Genomic DNA, 14,233 nt, shown 5'->3' with positions numbered 1-14,233 from the left:
AATACCACATTAAATATCTTTATCTAATAAATTCCCTCTATCAGATGACTGCACTCAAAGTGAACATGTATTAAAAACAATAAGATAAAACATCTTTAGTTTACATAAGTTACCCCTCTGCCTGACCAGCACACCATGAAAATATATAGGGAAGTGGAGACAGAGCTCCACACATTCTTAAATTTGCAGTCTCTTCTGAGATTCAAACCCAAGTCATTTAGGCCATAACTAGTCACTTTCATCAAGTGACCTACCCTGCCTCATTAACAACTCTACACCAAAATTATAAAACTCACTTTAAAATTAAAAGAGAAGAATCCTGGATTACTGTCTGATAATCCTAGTTTATTGAATGAGTTACGACCACAGGTCATCATCACCCCATCTGTTGTAAGGACTGCAGTGCCGTCCCCTCCGCAACGCAGAGTACGCAGCACACAATCATTAGGCAGTGTCACCTTCACGGGAGAGCAGCTGTAATACATTTATCGATGGTTCATTTCAGTGAATGTGGATTGTAGGGGGGGGGGGGGGGGGGGGTCTTTCACAAGAGCAGAAAACAACTCTTTTATTACTTGTGTAGTTTTGAATAAATCAGAGTTCACACTTTTAGTTTTGCCAGTATACAACTTGAAGTCATATAAATTTATATCCACTGGTACTATCAGTAAGTACAAACATCTTCAGTCCAAATTTACTGACCTCATTGCAAGTTCTGAAAGGCACCCTCCCCTTGAACAAAACTGTGCTTTCATCAAAAGCAACAGTGGTGTTGGGCGAGCAATGATGGATGCACTTCAATCTTATTTTGTCTATTCACACTAATTTGCAGTACGTACCAGTCCTCCTCATGGCCCAGGCCAAGACGTCCCCCGTCACCTCTGCCCCACGCGTACATTTCTCCGTCTCGACTCAGCACTGCGACATGATGTGGACCGCAGCCGACAACCACCACATCCACACTCAACAGCTTCTCTGTGAACAATGTGGGCACTGATGTTAACTGCAAGGCAGAAAGATGTGTAGCACAGAACAGTTTACAGATGTATTCTCTGTGAATTTGTACTCCACCTTACAATAATTTATTACAGATATAAACATAGTGCCGGCAGAACTAAGTTGGAAACTGTTTTATGTATCCAAATTATTACTCAACTGAGCTCTGATATTTCTGAAGATTGCTGTCTTCTGGGCTGTTGTGTCATGTAGTCTGGTAGAAGTTTACCGAGATTTCAGAGGTCCCTGCTAACTCCATCATCAGGGTGATGAGTCTCATTGCCCTGATGATGGAGGCAGCAAGGATCTCTAAAATGTCAGTAAACTTCTACCAGACTACATGACACAACAACCCAGAAGACAGCCATCTTCAGACTCACTGCCATGAAAACCTCAAATCCTACATCTGATATTTCTATTGAATGCACGACAAACAACAGTATAATTCTGAAAACACTTCGTACCTTTAAATTTCGTGTTGGTTTCAGTTACTGCAGCTACTGGAACATTATTTTCTATTAAACTCTTTTGTTTTGAAACTTTTGTTAGTTCGAAAGACCTTGGCTGCATAAATAATTTTTTTTATATTTCATTTTATTTTTAGACTGGTTTTGTTCCTTACATTCACCCTCAGATTCAGAAAAAGCAGATAAAAATTTACCAATGTCATCTTATGCAATCTGTTTATGTCTAAAAGAAACTATGGCTACCTTACACATTGATAATACAACAAAGAACTTGAAAAAGAAAGCCATACATTACAATTAATATACGCAAATGTATCTACATAGATTTAACGGAAATTTCTCATGAGAATTGACTATCCTGTTGACAAGTATTCTGCTGATAGGGCTGCTAAGTTCAAGCCTCCAGACTGACTTGTACCTAGGAACTTCTTCCCATGCAGATATTATGATTACATCACTACAACTCAGTCACTAGAGCCTTGTTTCCAAGATTGGCATTAAAAATGTGAAGGCGTTACCTGATATTTTACAAATTAATCTCTGCAGAAAGCAATTTCTAACAGAGAAGTTTATTCACTCACCAATGAGACGAGGTCGGGTAGAGTTGTTCCAGTCACCATGTCCAAGGCAGCCGAATGTGCCATCACCGCACGTCATCACCATTCCTGAGTCGCTGACAAATACACTGTAGCCATCCCCAGCTCCAATCCTGCCAACAAAGGGAAGTCACGGCACATTACTTAAACTTACGACAGAGACTGAAAGATGAAGGTTAAACCAGAGTAACACACAATTCCAGTTGTTCTGATAGTCCTTGAATATAAAAGGGCAGAATGTATGGTATAGAATTATGAGTTGGGGTGGTTCACACAAAGAACGTAGTCACTGAACACAGACAAACAGCATCATTTCAGTGCCTAAGAAGGTCCAAGAAGTTGCTAATAACTTTCCGGAGAAGCCGCAGTAGATTCAATAGTTTAGCATTATATTTCTTTACTAACTCCTTAGAGCACAGTAGTGCTCACCCAGTGCAGTAATAGAGTTATTAAAATCATGCAAGTCTTTAATTTTAGTCAATTATTTGACAACGCTAAGAAGTCACCCACAATTGATATTATTAAAATCACAGAAGTCTTTAATTGCAACAAATAATTTTACTACATTCGTCGGCAAGTGCACGTTTGTTAATTCTACAGTGAGACATGTTTAAGAACAAATAGTAATGCACCGCAGACGACATTTACAAACTTTAAGTAACGGGATTTCCACAGATGCATCCTACACTGTCAAAAGTGAATTAATGTTATAAGGTTTCATGAGAACCACTTGAAAGAAACAGAATGGCAACTAAATGTAGGTACAAAGCAAATATTTCATTACATTTAACTCTGTCATTATCTGAATTACCTGTTGATGCTCTTCCCCTTTAGGGCCTCCACGCTTCCAGGATGTTGTCGCCATGGTTCTGTATCGCCATGCCCCAACTGACCTCTCTTCCCTTCACCCCAGCTGTACACCAGCATCTCTGAAGATACACACAACTCCATCACCGTATACCACTAACTAACTAGGAACAGAGTCCTTCTTGAGAAGTTAATAAGAAGATGATGTCTGTCTTCTGGGTTGTTGCACCATTTAATCTGGTAGAAGTTTACCAATTTTTCAAGGGTGTTTGCTTCCTTTATTATCATGTTCTGCTTTCATCATGCTAACGATGGAGACAACAACCACGTCTGGAAAACAGGTACATTTCTACCAGACTACAAAGCACAACAACAACCCAGAAGACAATGAACTGCATGAAGATTTCTGTCTTCTGGGTGGTTGCGCTGTGTAGTCTGGTTGATGTTTACCAGCGTTTCAGAGGTCATAATGCCTCCATCATCAGGGCGATGAAGATTTCTGTCTTCTGGGTTGTTGCGCTGTGTAGTCTGGTAGATATTTACCAACGTTTCAGCGGTCATACTGCCTCCGTCATCAGGGCGATGAGTATGAAGATTTCTGTCTTCTGGGTTGTTGCGCTGTGTAGTCTGGTCGATGTTTGCCAACGTTTCAGCGGTCATACTGCCTCCGTCATCAGGGCGATGAATATCACCTCTGAAACGTTGGTTAACATCGACCAGACTACACGGCGCAACAACCCAGAAGACGGAAATCTTCATACTCATTGCCCTGATGATGGAGGCAGTATGACCTCTGAAACGTTGGTTAACATCGACCAGACTACACGGCGCAACAACCCAGAAGACAGAAATCTTCATACTCATCGCTGTGAAAATCTCAAATCTCACAATGAACTTCATACTTGTTGCTGTGAGAATCTAAGTTAATAATAGTTCAGGTAGTCATTAATGTACCCACATTTTAAGGAACACAAAGGTGCATTACCATATTCATAAAACTTTCCATTGGACTCAATTCTGAGCTACACCCTACTTTGACATTAATATTATCCTACATTTAGGTTTTCTGGCAAAATCATGCATGTTAAACGACTCAAAACACTATCACACTTCACTGTATACAGCCACCGAATACATGACGATCGCAATCTGAAGTTCTGAGGTGAAATCCTGATGATGAATATCTTAAGAAGTTAATTTTCATGCTTCTTTTGAAACTTCGAGGTATCATTCTGTCTCTTTAGGTGACGTTAGGGAGTACTTTCAACTAACTTGTGAGATCATCTTCCTTCTTAATCTAACCATTCACAGTCTCATCAGTACTAATGAGTCAGGTTTGTTATTAGTACACAAGGAAGTAATTTGCAAATATCCACATTAAGATTTGTACAGCGTGCCCAGTGCCGAGTGATAACAAGTCAACAGTGTTTGAATGTGCAGACAGTTATCGTGCAGTGTAAGAGGACCTGAGGTTAGAACGATGATGTGTGTACTGCTGACAGCAACCTCTGTCACTTTACTGCGTGGTGGCAGTTGGATTGGTGTCAGTGCAATTGCCGACTCATACGACTTCAGGTCATACAACACAGACCTAACAAAAACAAAACAACAACTGAAACTGCACCAAGAAAAGAAATATCAAATAATTATCTCTTGCTTTTTTCAATTTTACTCATTAAAATATAACAGGATGAGTTGCTACCTAACTACATGGAGTAGGGTTCTTCTTCAGAAGTTCACAGTCTCTAAATTAGTCATGATGTACCCCACATTTCATGGACTGCAAAGGTTCATTACCACACACCATAACCCACAACAGTTCCATATGCAGAGACACACAAATCCAGTCCACGCCCTTCTACCCTATTTTCTTAAAATCCATTTTAATATTATTCTCACACATATGTGTACAGTGGTGTCATCCCTTTACGTTTTCCAATCAAATTCTTTGTGATCTTACCAGTCTTAAAGATAATTCAAATGCTGCAAATTTTTTAATATTAAAAATTACTTTAAAATAAGATAATATTTACCTTTCTGGTTTGGAATTCCTGTTTGAGCAGCATGAAACATAAAAAATGACAAGGGTTTAAATGTAGTGAAACACACATGCCTTAGGAGTGGTTAGTTTCTTAGATTATTTGATAACATACAAGTAGTCATGAACCACTTTAAGGTAATATTCCTGGCGGGAATGTGACCATGCAGGACCTCAATCAAAACAACCAGCATGCAGGTTTGTAAGACTTTGGTGGATAATATTAAAACTCAGTCTTAAAAAATAAAGATGTGTGGATGTAAACTGGAATCAAATTACTTATGACAGGGTCTAGCACTGGGCTTTTGTGAATATGGTAATGAACTTTTGAGACTCATAAAGGATGGAGACAGTGTATGAAGATGACAGCTTTCTGGAATATCGTGAGATTCCTCTGAAGATGAAGGCAGTACGCACCTCTAAAACTTCGTCAGCTTCTACTAGATTACGCGGTGCAATATCTCAGAAGGCTGTCATCTTCATACTTGCTGCTGTGAGAACCTGAAGCCTCAACAAGCACATACGAGTTTTAAGGACTGTGTTCCATGGAGGCAATAAGTTAACTGCACATGGAATATATAATATGCAGCTACCTGTTACAGGAAGCTTTTAAATTTGGTACAGAACCATCATGGTCCAGAAACCAATCTCTTCCTCCTCCTTCCTTCAGCGAGTCCAGCAGCAGGAGTAAACGAGAGTCGAGTATCTCTGCTGCCGTGGGTCTGAATGCCGGGTCTCTCTGTAGCAGATCGTGGATCAGCTGACGGAAGCCAGGAGAGTAGCCACCGGGTACGGGCTGGAAGTGACCCTGATGACACACAGAGATAACGGACCTTGTGATAACTTGACCACCATAGACAAATTTACAATCAACCAACCAACATAAATTACCATCGCAGAATGCCCATACCTTCATTATCTTGTTCACCAGTGCTGGCAGGTTAGAGCCTTCAAAGGTTTTCTGCAGACACGCCATTTCATACAGGATGCAGCCCAGGGCCCAGATATCTGACTTCTGGTCATACTGCTTACCCTCACACTAAAACGCAGAAGTAAGCATTGTAACTGGTGTACTTAGCATCTGACTCTTGAAAAGACATACAATGTGATCATTTGTAGAAAAGGTCAGGAAATATTACAGTACTTATGAGTGCAAGAACGCAGACATAGGCACATGGACGAATGATAAATGTGATATTTCATCCACATAATAAGTTGCAGACATCATCTTCCACACATAAGTGTTCAACCCTCTCTCGTCATTCAGATTTCTTTCATTGTCATTTCATTATTACAACACTATAAATAAGATCACGTAAGAATAAAACAATCCCTTCTTTCCTGTATGCCCAAAGTATGTAATGTTATCAGCGAAGAGAAACCTGTGCTGTTTTCACTTTCATAACGCAGCTCCCTACAAACTTAATTCTAAAGTTTCCATATCATTCTAGTGAAGAATTTAGCACAGAAAGGGCAAAGGTGATTTGCCAACTGAACAGGTTATACAACATCAAATGAAAAAAGAAAGATGACTGCTGTAGCAGAACCCAAAGGTTCAACACCATCAATATTGAAGCCCACATCTGGACATGATCCTCAGCCAGTTCCATCCATCTCCTATCATCAAAAACTTTATTTTATTTATTAAGTGTTCTGTCTTACGACAGGTCCATTGCTCTGCCCAAAAAGAGCTCTCCAGTTGTCCCTATTCTCGGCTTCTCGCTTTAATTCCTGGAACGTCATCTTCTTTCCTTGTTTCAGATCGTTGGTTAGCTGTATCAGTCTTCTTCCCAGTCCTCGCTTTCCTTCAACCTGGCCTTCGGTGATATCACTCAGTAACCCATTCCTTCTCATAATATGTCCCAGCCAGTTAGCCTTCCTTCGTGTAATCGCCTGCAGAATGTTTCTTTGCTCGTTGACTCTCCTCAATACTTCTTCGTTGGTCACTCGATCCGTCCACCTGATCTTCTCTATTCTTCTCCAACACCACATTTCAAAACTCTCCAGGTATTTCTGTTCCTTCTTCCTGAGTGTCCAAGTCTCTGCTTCATACAGCGCGACACTCCATACGTAACACTTCACTAGTCAAAAACTAGCTCTCTCAAATCAATCTTAAAGGTATTCCCCAACATTGTTTTTGGATTTAAAAGTGGATATATTCCAAGACGACATAAATTTTCCAAGAGGTTTCCCCGCCAAAGTTCTGCCTTCACATTCTTTGACTCCTCCAGCCTAACAACATCCATCCATCTCATCTTAGACAACTACTGCATCCTGCAACCATCAAAAAGTTTTTTGAACATGATGTCCTAAATTATTCTCATTCACTTCATTCTTCCAGGCCACTTTGTTTTCAGACACATGTAATTTGTCTTCTTCCCTCAAAGTATGAAACATTTCACCCCCCCCCCCCCCCCCCCCCCCCCAAATAAGGAATTTTATCATGAAGTACAAAACTGAAGGCATCTCAACTGAAGAACAGATCTCAATTTTAATTTGAAGCATAAAAAAGCGGCAGAAGTCAAAACGTCTGAAAAGCGTCAGTCTCTTACCATTTCTGGACTGATGTAGTACGGCGTTCCTAGCACTGTTTGGGCTTGAGCTCGCGTCGTCATGATCTTGGAGATTCCAAAATCCCCTACTTTGATGGTGTTGTCCTTGTTCAGAAACACATTTGCTGTCTTCAGGTCTCTTATGAAGAATAAAACATGAAGATAAGATGCAGTGTGTGAACATTCAGTCTGTACAAGTATTACTGTACATAAAAAAGCACTTAATTTGGTAAATACTCTGTTGAAACCCCCTGAATGTTCCTTAAAGAAGGACACACTGTATGCCCTTAAAATCATATGTAAATTACCAAAAGAATAAGAATGTTTGAGAGAAGTTACAAAGTCAGACTCGTGGAATGGTTCACTGAACCCTTGGGTTTGCCACGGCTTTAAACATTAGAATAAAAACTTGAGCGATATCATCTTAATATAAATATACCAAATGGGCGGAATGTTTGCTTGTAACTTCAGAATTAAGTTTTAATATTCTCAGATAAACTCAACTTTTGACAGACAAATAGACTTCATGTTGTTATTTCAAAATAACAACCTTCACGTTGGGAGAAAATAAAATTTATCACATGTCAGTATTTGATTATGCAAAGAAGTTCATTCCATTAGAAGCAAAAAGGCAGATCCGCTATTGAAACTACTCTGTATATTCAACCCCATGTCACATATTACATATACTTGTACATACCTATGTAAAATGTTATGATCATGCATGTATCGTATGGCAGCAACAATCTGTCGAAATAACATGATTATCTCACGTTCATCAAGTCTCCTTGCCCTTCGTGACAGCATCTGCGCCAATGTACCACCATCCGCATACTCCATCTTTATCATAAGTACTCCATCACGCTCGAAGCTGCCAAAATAACTGCAAGATTGCATAAGTCTTATTATTTCCATAACATCTAAATTTAACGAGGCATATCATCAAGGTACATACAAGCATTTTGGGAAATCTCAAAGTATTCTTTAACCTTTACTTCAGACAGGTAATGGGTGGTCAGCTGTGCACTCTGGTGGCAGTTATCTGCAGGTATTTATGCACTGTTGTGAAAGTGGCTTTGAAGGGGACAACTACAGAGAACTTTTATGGCATTCGCTGAACAGTTGGCTTCTTAAGATGGCTGTCTTCTGGGTTGTTGCGCTGTGTAGTCTGGTCAATGTTTACCAACGTTTCAGAGGTCATACTGCCTCCATCATCAGGGCGATGAGTATGAAGATTTCTGTCTTCTGGGTTGTTGCGCTGTGTAGTCTGGTCGATGTTTACCAACGTTTCAGAGGTCATACTGCCTCCATCATCAGGGCGATGAGTATGAAGATTTCTGTCTTCTGGGTTGTTGCGCTGTGTAGTCTGGTCGATGTTTACCAACGTTTCAGAGGTCATACTGCCTCCATCATCAGGGCAATGAGTATGAAGATTTCTGTCTTCTGGGTTGTTTCGCTGTGTAGTCTGGTCGATGTTTACCAACGTTTCAGAGGTCATACTGCCTCCATCATCAGGGCAATGAGTATGAAGATTTCCGTCTTCTGGGTTGTTGCGCTGTGTAGTCCGGTCGATGTTAACCAACGTTTCAGAGGTCATACTGCCTCCGTCATCAGAGTATGAAGATTTCTGTCTTCTGGGTTGTTGCGCTGTGTAGTCTGGTCGATGTTTACCAACGTTTCAGAGGTCATACTGCCTCCGTCATCAGGGCAATGAGTATGAAGATTTCTGTCTTCTGGGTTGTCGCGCCGTGTAGTCTGGTCGATGTTTACCAACGTTTCTGAGGTCATACTGTCTCTGTCATCAGCACTGACAATTCATACACCTCCAGATCTATTTGAGTTACTAAGTGTAATGATACAGAGATTAATTGAAGACACTATGCCATATGCAAAATACTGAGACTTCAATGCTACAGCCAGTTATTCAATGGCATGTACAAGGAAAGGCATAATGGACAATACAGAATTACCATTTCCATAAATCACATTACCACAACAAAATTCTCACCTGATGATATTTGGGTGGTCCAAACTTGATAATACTTGAACTTCGTTAAGTGCCATTTGTCGCTCGGATGCTGTGAGGTCAATCATGTTCACCTCTTTGATAACGATCAGTGTCCCATCAGCAACTTTATGATACAGAACTGCAGTACCAAATGCACCTACAGGAAGAGAAGTTAGAAAGTAACACTCATTGCTGACATTTTCATTTCTTTAACATCAACTTTAATATTATCCTTCCATCTATGACTAAGTCTCCTTTCAGATTTATAACTAAAATTACAAAATAATTAAATAATTTTGAAGTATTTCTAAATTATATCTATAAAACTAATAAACATATCTGAATTAATTGCACAGGTTTAATTTCATGGTAGTTCATGTTATACATGTAGCACACAAGGAGCTAGATTTTCCCCAGGCACGTTTATTTTTTCCTGCCAATCATCATTCCACTGATTCTTCTCAGACTTTAGCCATCTGAATAACAAGTTTGTTGAAATAACATTCAATAATTCAGTCTGTACAGCACAGAAAACACGACACTTCTCCATTACAAAGATCAACTGGTTAATGCTGTTTAAGAAAATAATCCTTGTTTACAATGAGAATCATACAAACCCCACAGTTATTGAAAGCAAAAGCAGGTGGTACATACAGTTACCACTGGGCTTTAAATGATTAATATTGGCTTAATCATACTAAGTAATGTCAGGCAGGGCCCCACCAAGACATAATAAACTTATCTTGCACTTGCCCAGACCCCAAGTAATTTCTTTGTGCCAAAATGTATTACTATTTCATGAACACCAACACCTTGTTTCTCACATAAATGGAAAATTTTTGTATGCAGTTTATTATATTACAGAACATAATGAAAATGTTAACATTTTTTTCAGATCCTTATACATATAACTATGGTATATGCCCTTCCTCATCCACTCATACCTTTCCCAACTGTACGAATCTTCTCGTATCCTTCCAACCTTCGTTCACCTGCATCACTATTTTCAACCTGAAGCTTTTCTCGCAGTTTCTTAACATTAAAATAAAGTTCACCGACTGTAACATCAGATTCTGGATCAGATCTCATCCTGGTCAACTCCACATTAACTCCAAACAGGTCCTTAGACATTCCTACAGGAAGCTGTAAACAGTGAAGCAGATGTAGGATTTGGGCTTTTCACGGCGGTGAGTCCGAAGACGGCCATCTTCTGGGTCGTTGTGCCGTGTAGTCTGGTAGAAGTTTATCGGCGTTTCAGAGGTCCTTGCTGCCTCCGTAATCAGGGCAACAACCCAGAGGACAGCCATCTTCAGCGAAGCAGATGCACGATTTGTGCCCGTGACCCATTGTGTGAGGCATAAATCATGTTATATTATGTTCTGATTATTTCTGTGGACACTATGTCAAAACTGTCCTATATGTTGTTGAAAATTCAAAATTTTGCTATGTTTAGGTATCACAATTCATAGTGCATATAACACCTACATGGTATCAAATCTATTTTCACAAGTGGCACGGACCTTCCTATGAAGTTTCATAAACTCAGTCACACTTCAGATTTCTTGCCCTGATATGGGTCTTTCTTTCCCTGACCTTTGCTCTCACTGCCCTTAACAGACCTCCAGTCCCCCCCTCCCCCAGTATGTCAGACAATCTTCTTGCTCTCCTTGACCTGATATTTCAACCCTGAGTTTATAACCATTGCACGTCCAATCCTCATGCCTTCCACCCTAAAGGTGGAAGCAGCATGTTTCTCCAAAATCTCGGTAAACATCTAGAAGGCTACAGGGTGCCACAATCCAGACGAGCAAAATCTATTCTTTCACTACCTTGAAACTTTAGAATTCATATCAGTCGCTCTGTTTACAGATTGCTATGGACAAATACTTTTCTCTAATTCTGCATTCTGGTTGCTGAGTCATCCATTTGTCAGTATAATGGGTTCATGTAACAACACTACACAGACATTAATTGTTGGTCAACAGTATGATACAAATAATAAGTAGGTGACATCACATTTAGTAACATTTCCAGCTGATGTGTCATAAGACCACCGTTCACATTGACAGATGGCGAAGCATTCAAAAAATCCAGGCGACAGTTTGGAGATGACAAATTCATGTTGCCTCCCACCAGGTGGTTAAGAAACTCTCGAATGCTAACGTCTGCCTTGACGCTCTCCAGGCTCAGCACCTATCAATAATTAATGTTTAAATTATAAAATATGGCGTATTATCCAAATTTATATTAAACACTTTCTGTCGCACTAGCAGAAACACTGAAGCTTTGTCAGCAAGAACGTGAGAAAGTATATTAGCTGCAATATCTCTAACCTTTAGTACATAAAGTGACATAACGCGAACCTGCTTTTGGCAGATCCTACTTAAAAAAAAAAAAAAAAAAAAAAAACACTCATGAAATTACAAAATTCTAATAGATAAAACGTGCTACCACTACAAATGTTAAAACCTGGCTCCATGAAACAGAATGTTCACCTTCGGAAGTGAGGACTCAGAGTACCAGATAAAAGATTTCAACAAAAAATGGAAAGACATAGTAAAATCTAACTGCTCTAAAATACTGCAAAGAAATTAGTTATTTTACATCCAACATAAGACATGTAAGTTTATCAGATACCTGCATAAATGTTGCATACTTTTCAATGTGAAATGTTGCCTTATCAACGCGTACACATAACACTCTTAAAATACCTTTCCCCCTGTGAAGCAAATAAAGATTTCAGTCTCCGAACAATGCATCAATAATGCGACGGTCTCTACACGGGATCTACCAAGTGTCTTGCTGATTTCAACTGTAAGAATGAAAAATATGTTTAGTTCACAGCAACTGCAGCATCAAAATAATATTAACCTTTATAACATGAGAATACCAAATTTAAATAATGATATTAAAATATTAGCAGTATCTTGTACTATCTTACCAAGAATGTCATCCAGTGTACAAGTTTCATATTTGTACTGCACAACTTTCACATTATTATGAACTGTCTCCAGAACTACAGATAAATGTGGAGCTCGACTAGATGCTACGATAAGTCTCGATGGATCAGGTCTATTTGCCATATTTTCTGGGTTGTACTCACTGCATTTACTCACTCTGAACTGACTTAAAGTTCATTAATATCATCTGCAAATGAAACAAGTATAATAAAAACATGTTCTTTGCTTAATTTTACAGTGGAAAAAGGAACACCACATTCCTATATGCTTCTACACATAATCTGTATACATTATAGTCTAAATTAAAGAAATAATCCAATTATTATTTATAAAGGTAATTCGTCATAAGAATGTACACGCCTAGGGCAGTAGAGACGTGCTCAAAACTCTGTGGTTAAGTCCCCAATATTCAACATAAAATAAGATGTATTATATTCAAACCCAGTTATTTTAATGCAGCTCTCAAATGCTGGCTGCGGCACTCAAGGATAGCACTGGGAGCTACCACATTATTGATTTCAGAAACTAATATAAAAGTTAACATCAGCTGTAGACACATGCAAACAAATGTTGTCATGGTGATAGTCTCGTCCTTCAACACCAAGATGTCGCCAATTTAATTATTTTTAATATGAAGCGAAGTTAACAATTGTTTTGTTATTTATTGTCATTTAAATCATATTACATTCTCTTATGAAGGGCCTAAATCAATATATTTCTGCCCTGGTAATTGAAGAAAAAATAACGATCGTATTTCTCTATTTTTACGATTCACGCTCATAGCTGTCATTCGAAACCCAACAACTTGAAATATTTTATTAACCCTTTAAGTCCCAGGGTTGTATTAGAGGGAACTTAATACCTAGGTACTGCCCGACAGACTATCATGTATTGTCAATTAGAAATATATTACTCAGGATAATGACCTAAAACTCAACACTCGTCTATCTCAAAAAGTCTGTACATTAGTAGAGTCAAAGACAAGAGTAGATGTATTGCCAAATACAAGGTGATTATTTATTCAATGAACCATTAAAACAACTGTACAATACCATTATTCCCGCCTTTAAAATGTCTTCAATGTGAAACATAATCAATGCGCCTTCCTCCCTATGACATGACGAAGTCGAAATTTCGTAGCATAGTCTGCAAAGTTTTGGTGGAAATTGGAAACACTACTTGCTATATTGCCTCTTTCAAACCATCAAATGTGCGAAGGTTAATGCCCAACACTTTATCCTCGAAACAGTCCCATGGGTTTGAATATGGTAACGAAAGCAGCTTAACACGTCTGTATTCCCCTAGGCCATTTTTCTATCTGTGCCACACTCATTATGAAAAACGTCGATGGCTTTCTAAGAACTGACAAGTATTTTCTGTCGAGCCTCATGCACCACCTCAACGGGCGCGCCATTGTATAGATCGATATCTATTGGCTGTCCTTCCAGAACGACATTTTCGATGATTCCAGCAGGCTACCTACCTCCTCGAACCACGGATACCAACCTCCACACTGCCTAACTAAAGGAAAAACGCTAATTTTTTTTTGGTCTTTTATGCAAGCACACTCCATGCAGAATATTCTGTACTCTTTTACCACATAATGTACAATTTTGTAGTACTCTTTCGCAACGAACATTTCTTTCCATCGTTAACGTACCCGCTACCACAGGCTGTACCAACCTTGCCGTAAACTGTAGCCACACCTCCCGCTGACATAACACGCCCCAGCTCGAACAGAAAAACGACTGTCAGCATTTTATTTTAATTTCAAACATGGAATCATTGTGTAGAAACCTTGTACCAAAC

At 39.2% G+C, this 14,233-nt stretch overlaps 1 protein-coding gene across 11 annotated transcripts in view; it reads right to left on the bottom strand.

Annotated features, from left to right (window-relative positions):
- Positions 1-14,233, bottom strand: part of LOC110839455 (serine/threonine-protein kinase Nek8) — a 26,418-nt gene extending 12,185 nt beyond the window's left edge. For 2 of the 11 annotated variants that reach the window (XM_087346772.1, XM_087346783.1), the window contains exons 1-16: positions 13,477-13,900; positions 12,406-12,611; positions 12,176-12,276; positions 11,481-11,657; positions 10,409-10,607; positions 9,465-9,621; positions 8,157-8,339; positions 7,457-7,595; positions 5,815-5,943; positions 5,498-5,712; positions 4,900-4,917; positions 4,333-4,457; positions 2,871-2,988; positions 2,045-2,172; positions 840-975; positions 297-474 (exon numbers count right to left, since the gene is read on the bottom strand). In XM_087346772.1, the coding sequence (XP_087202898.1) occupies positions 297-474; positions 840-975; positions 2,045-2,172; positions 2,871-2,988; positions 4,333-4,457; positions 4,900-4,917; positions 5,498-5,712; positions 5,815-5,943; positions 7,457-7,595; positions 8,157-8,339; positions 9,465-9,621; positions 10,409-10,607; positions 11,481-11,657; positions 12,176-12,276; positions 12,406-12,547 (2,145 nt within the window). In that variant the 5' untranslated portion in view covers positions 12,548-12,611; positions 13,477-13,900. The other 9 variants (XM_087346776.1, XM_087346778.1, XM_087346774.1 and 6 more) reach the window with 9 other exon arrangements.

Source organism: Zootermopsis nevadensis, unplaced genomic scaffold (assembly GCF_977971745.1).
Source record: "Zootermopsis nevadensis isolate Lab colony 2312 unplaced genomic scaffold, Znev_1.0 Znev_ptg000010l, whole genome shotgun sequence".
NCBI classification, from domain to species: Eukaryota; Metazoa; Arthropoda; class Insecta; order Blattodea; family Termopsidae; genus Zootermopsis; species Zootermopsis nevadensis.
The sequence above is the reverse complement of the archived record's forward strand: the minus strand, read 5'-3'. Positions and strand labels throughout refer to the sequence as shown.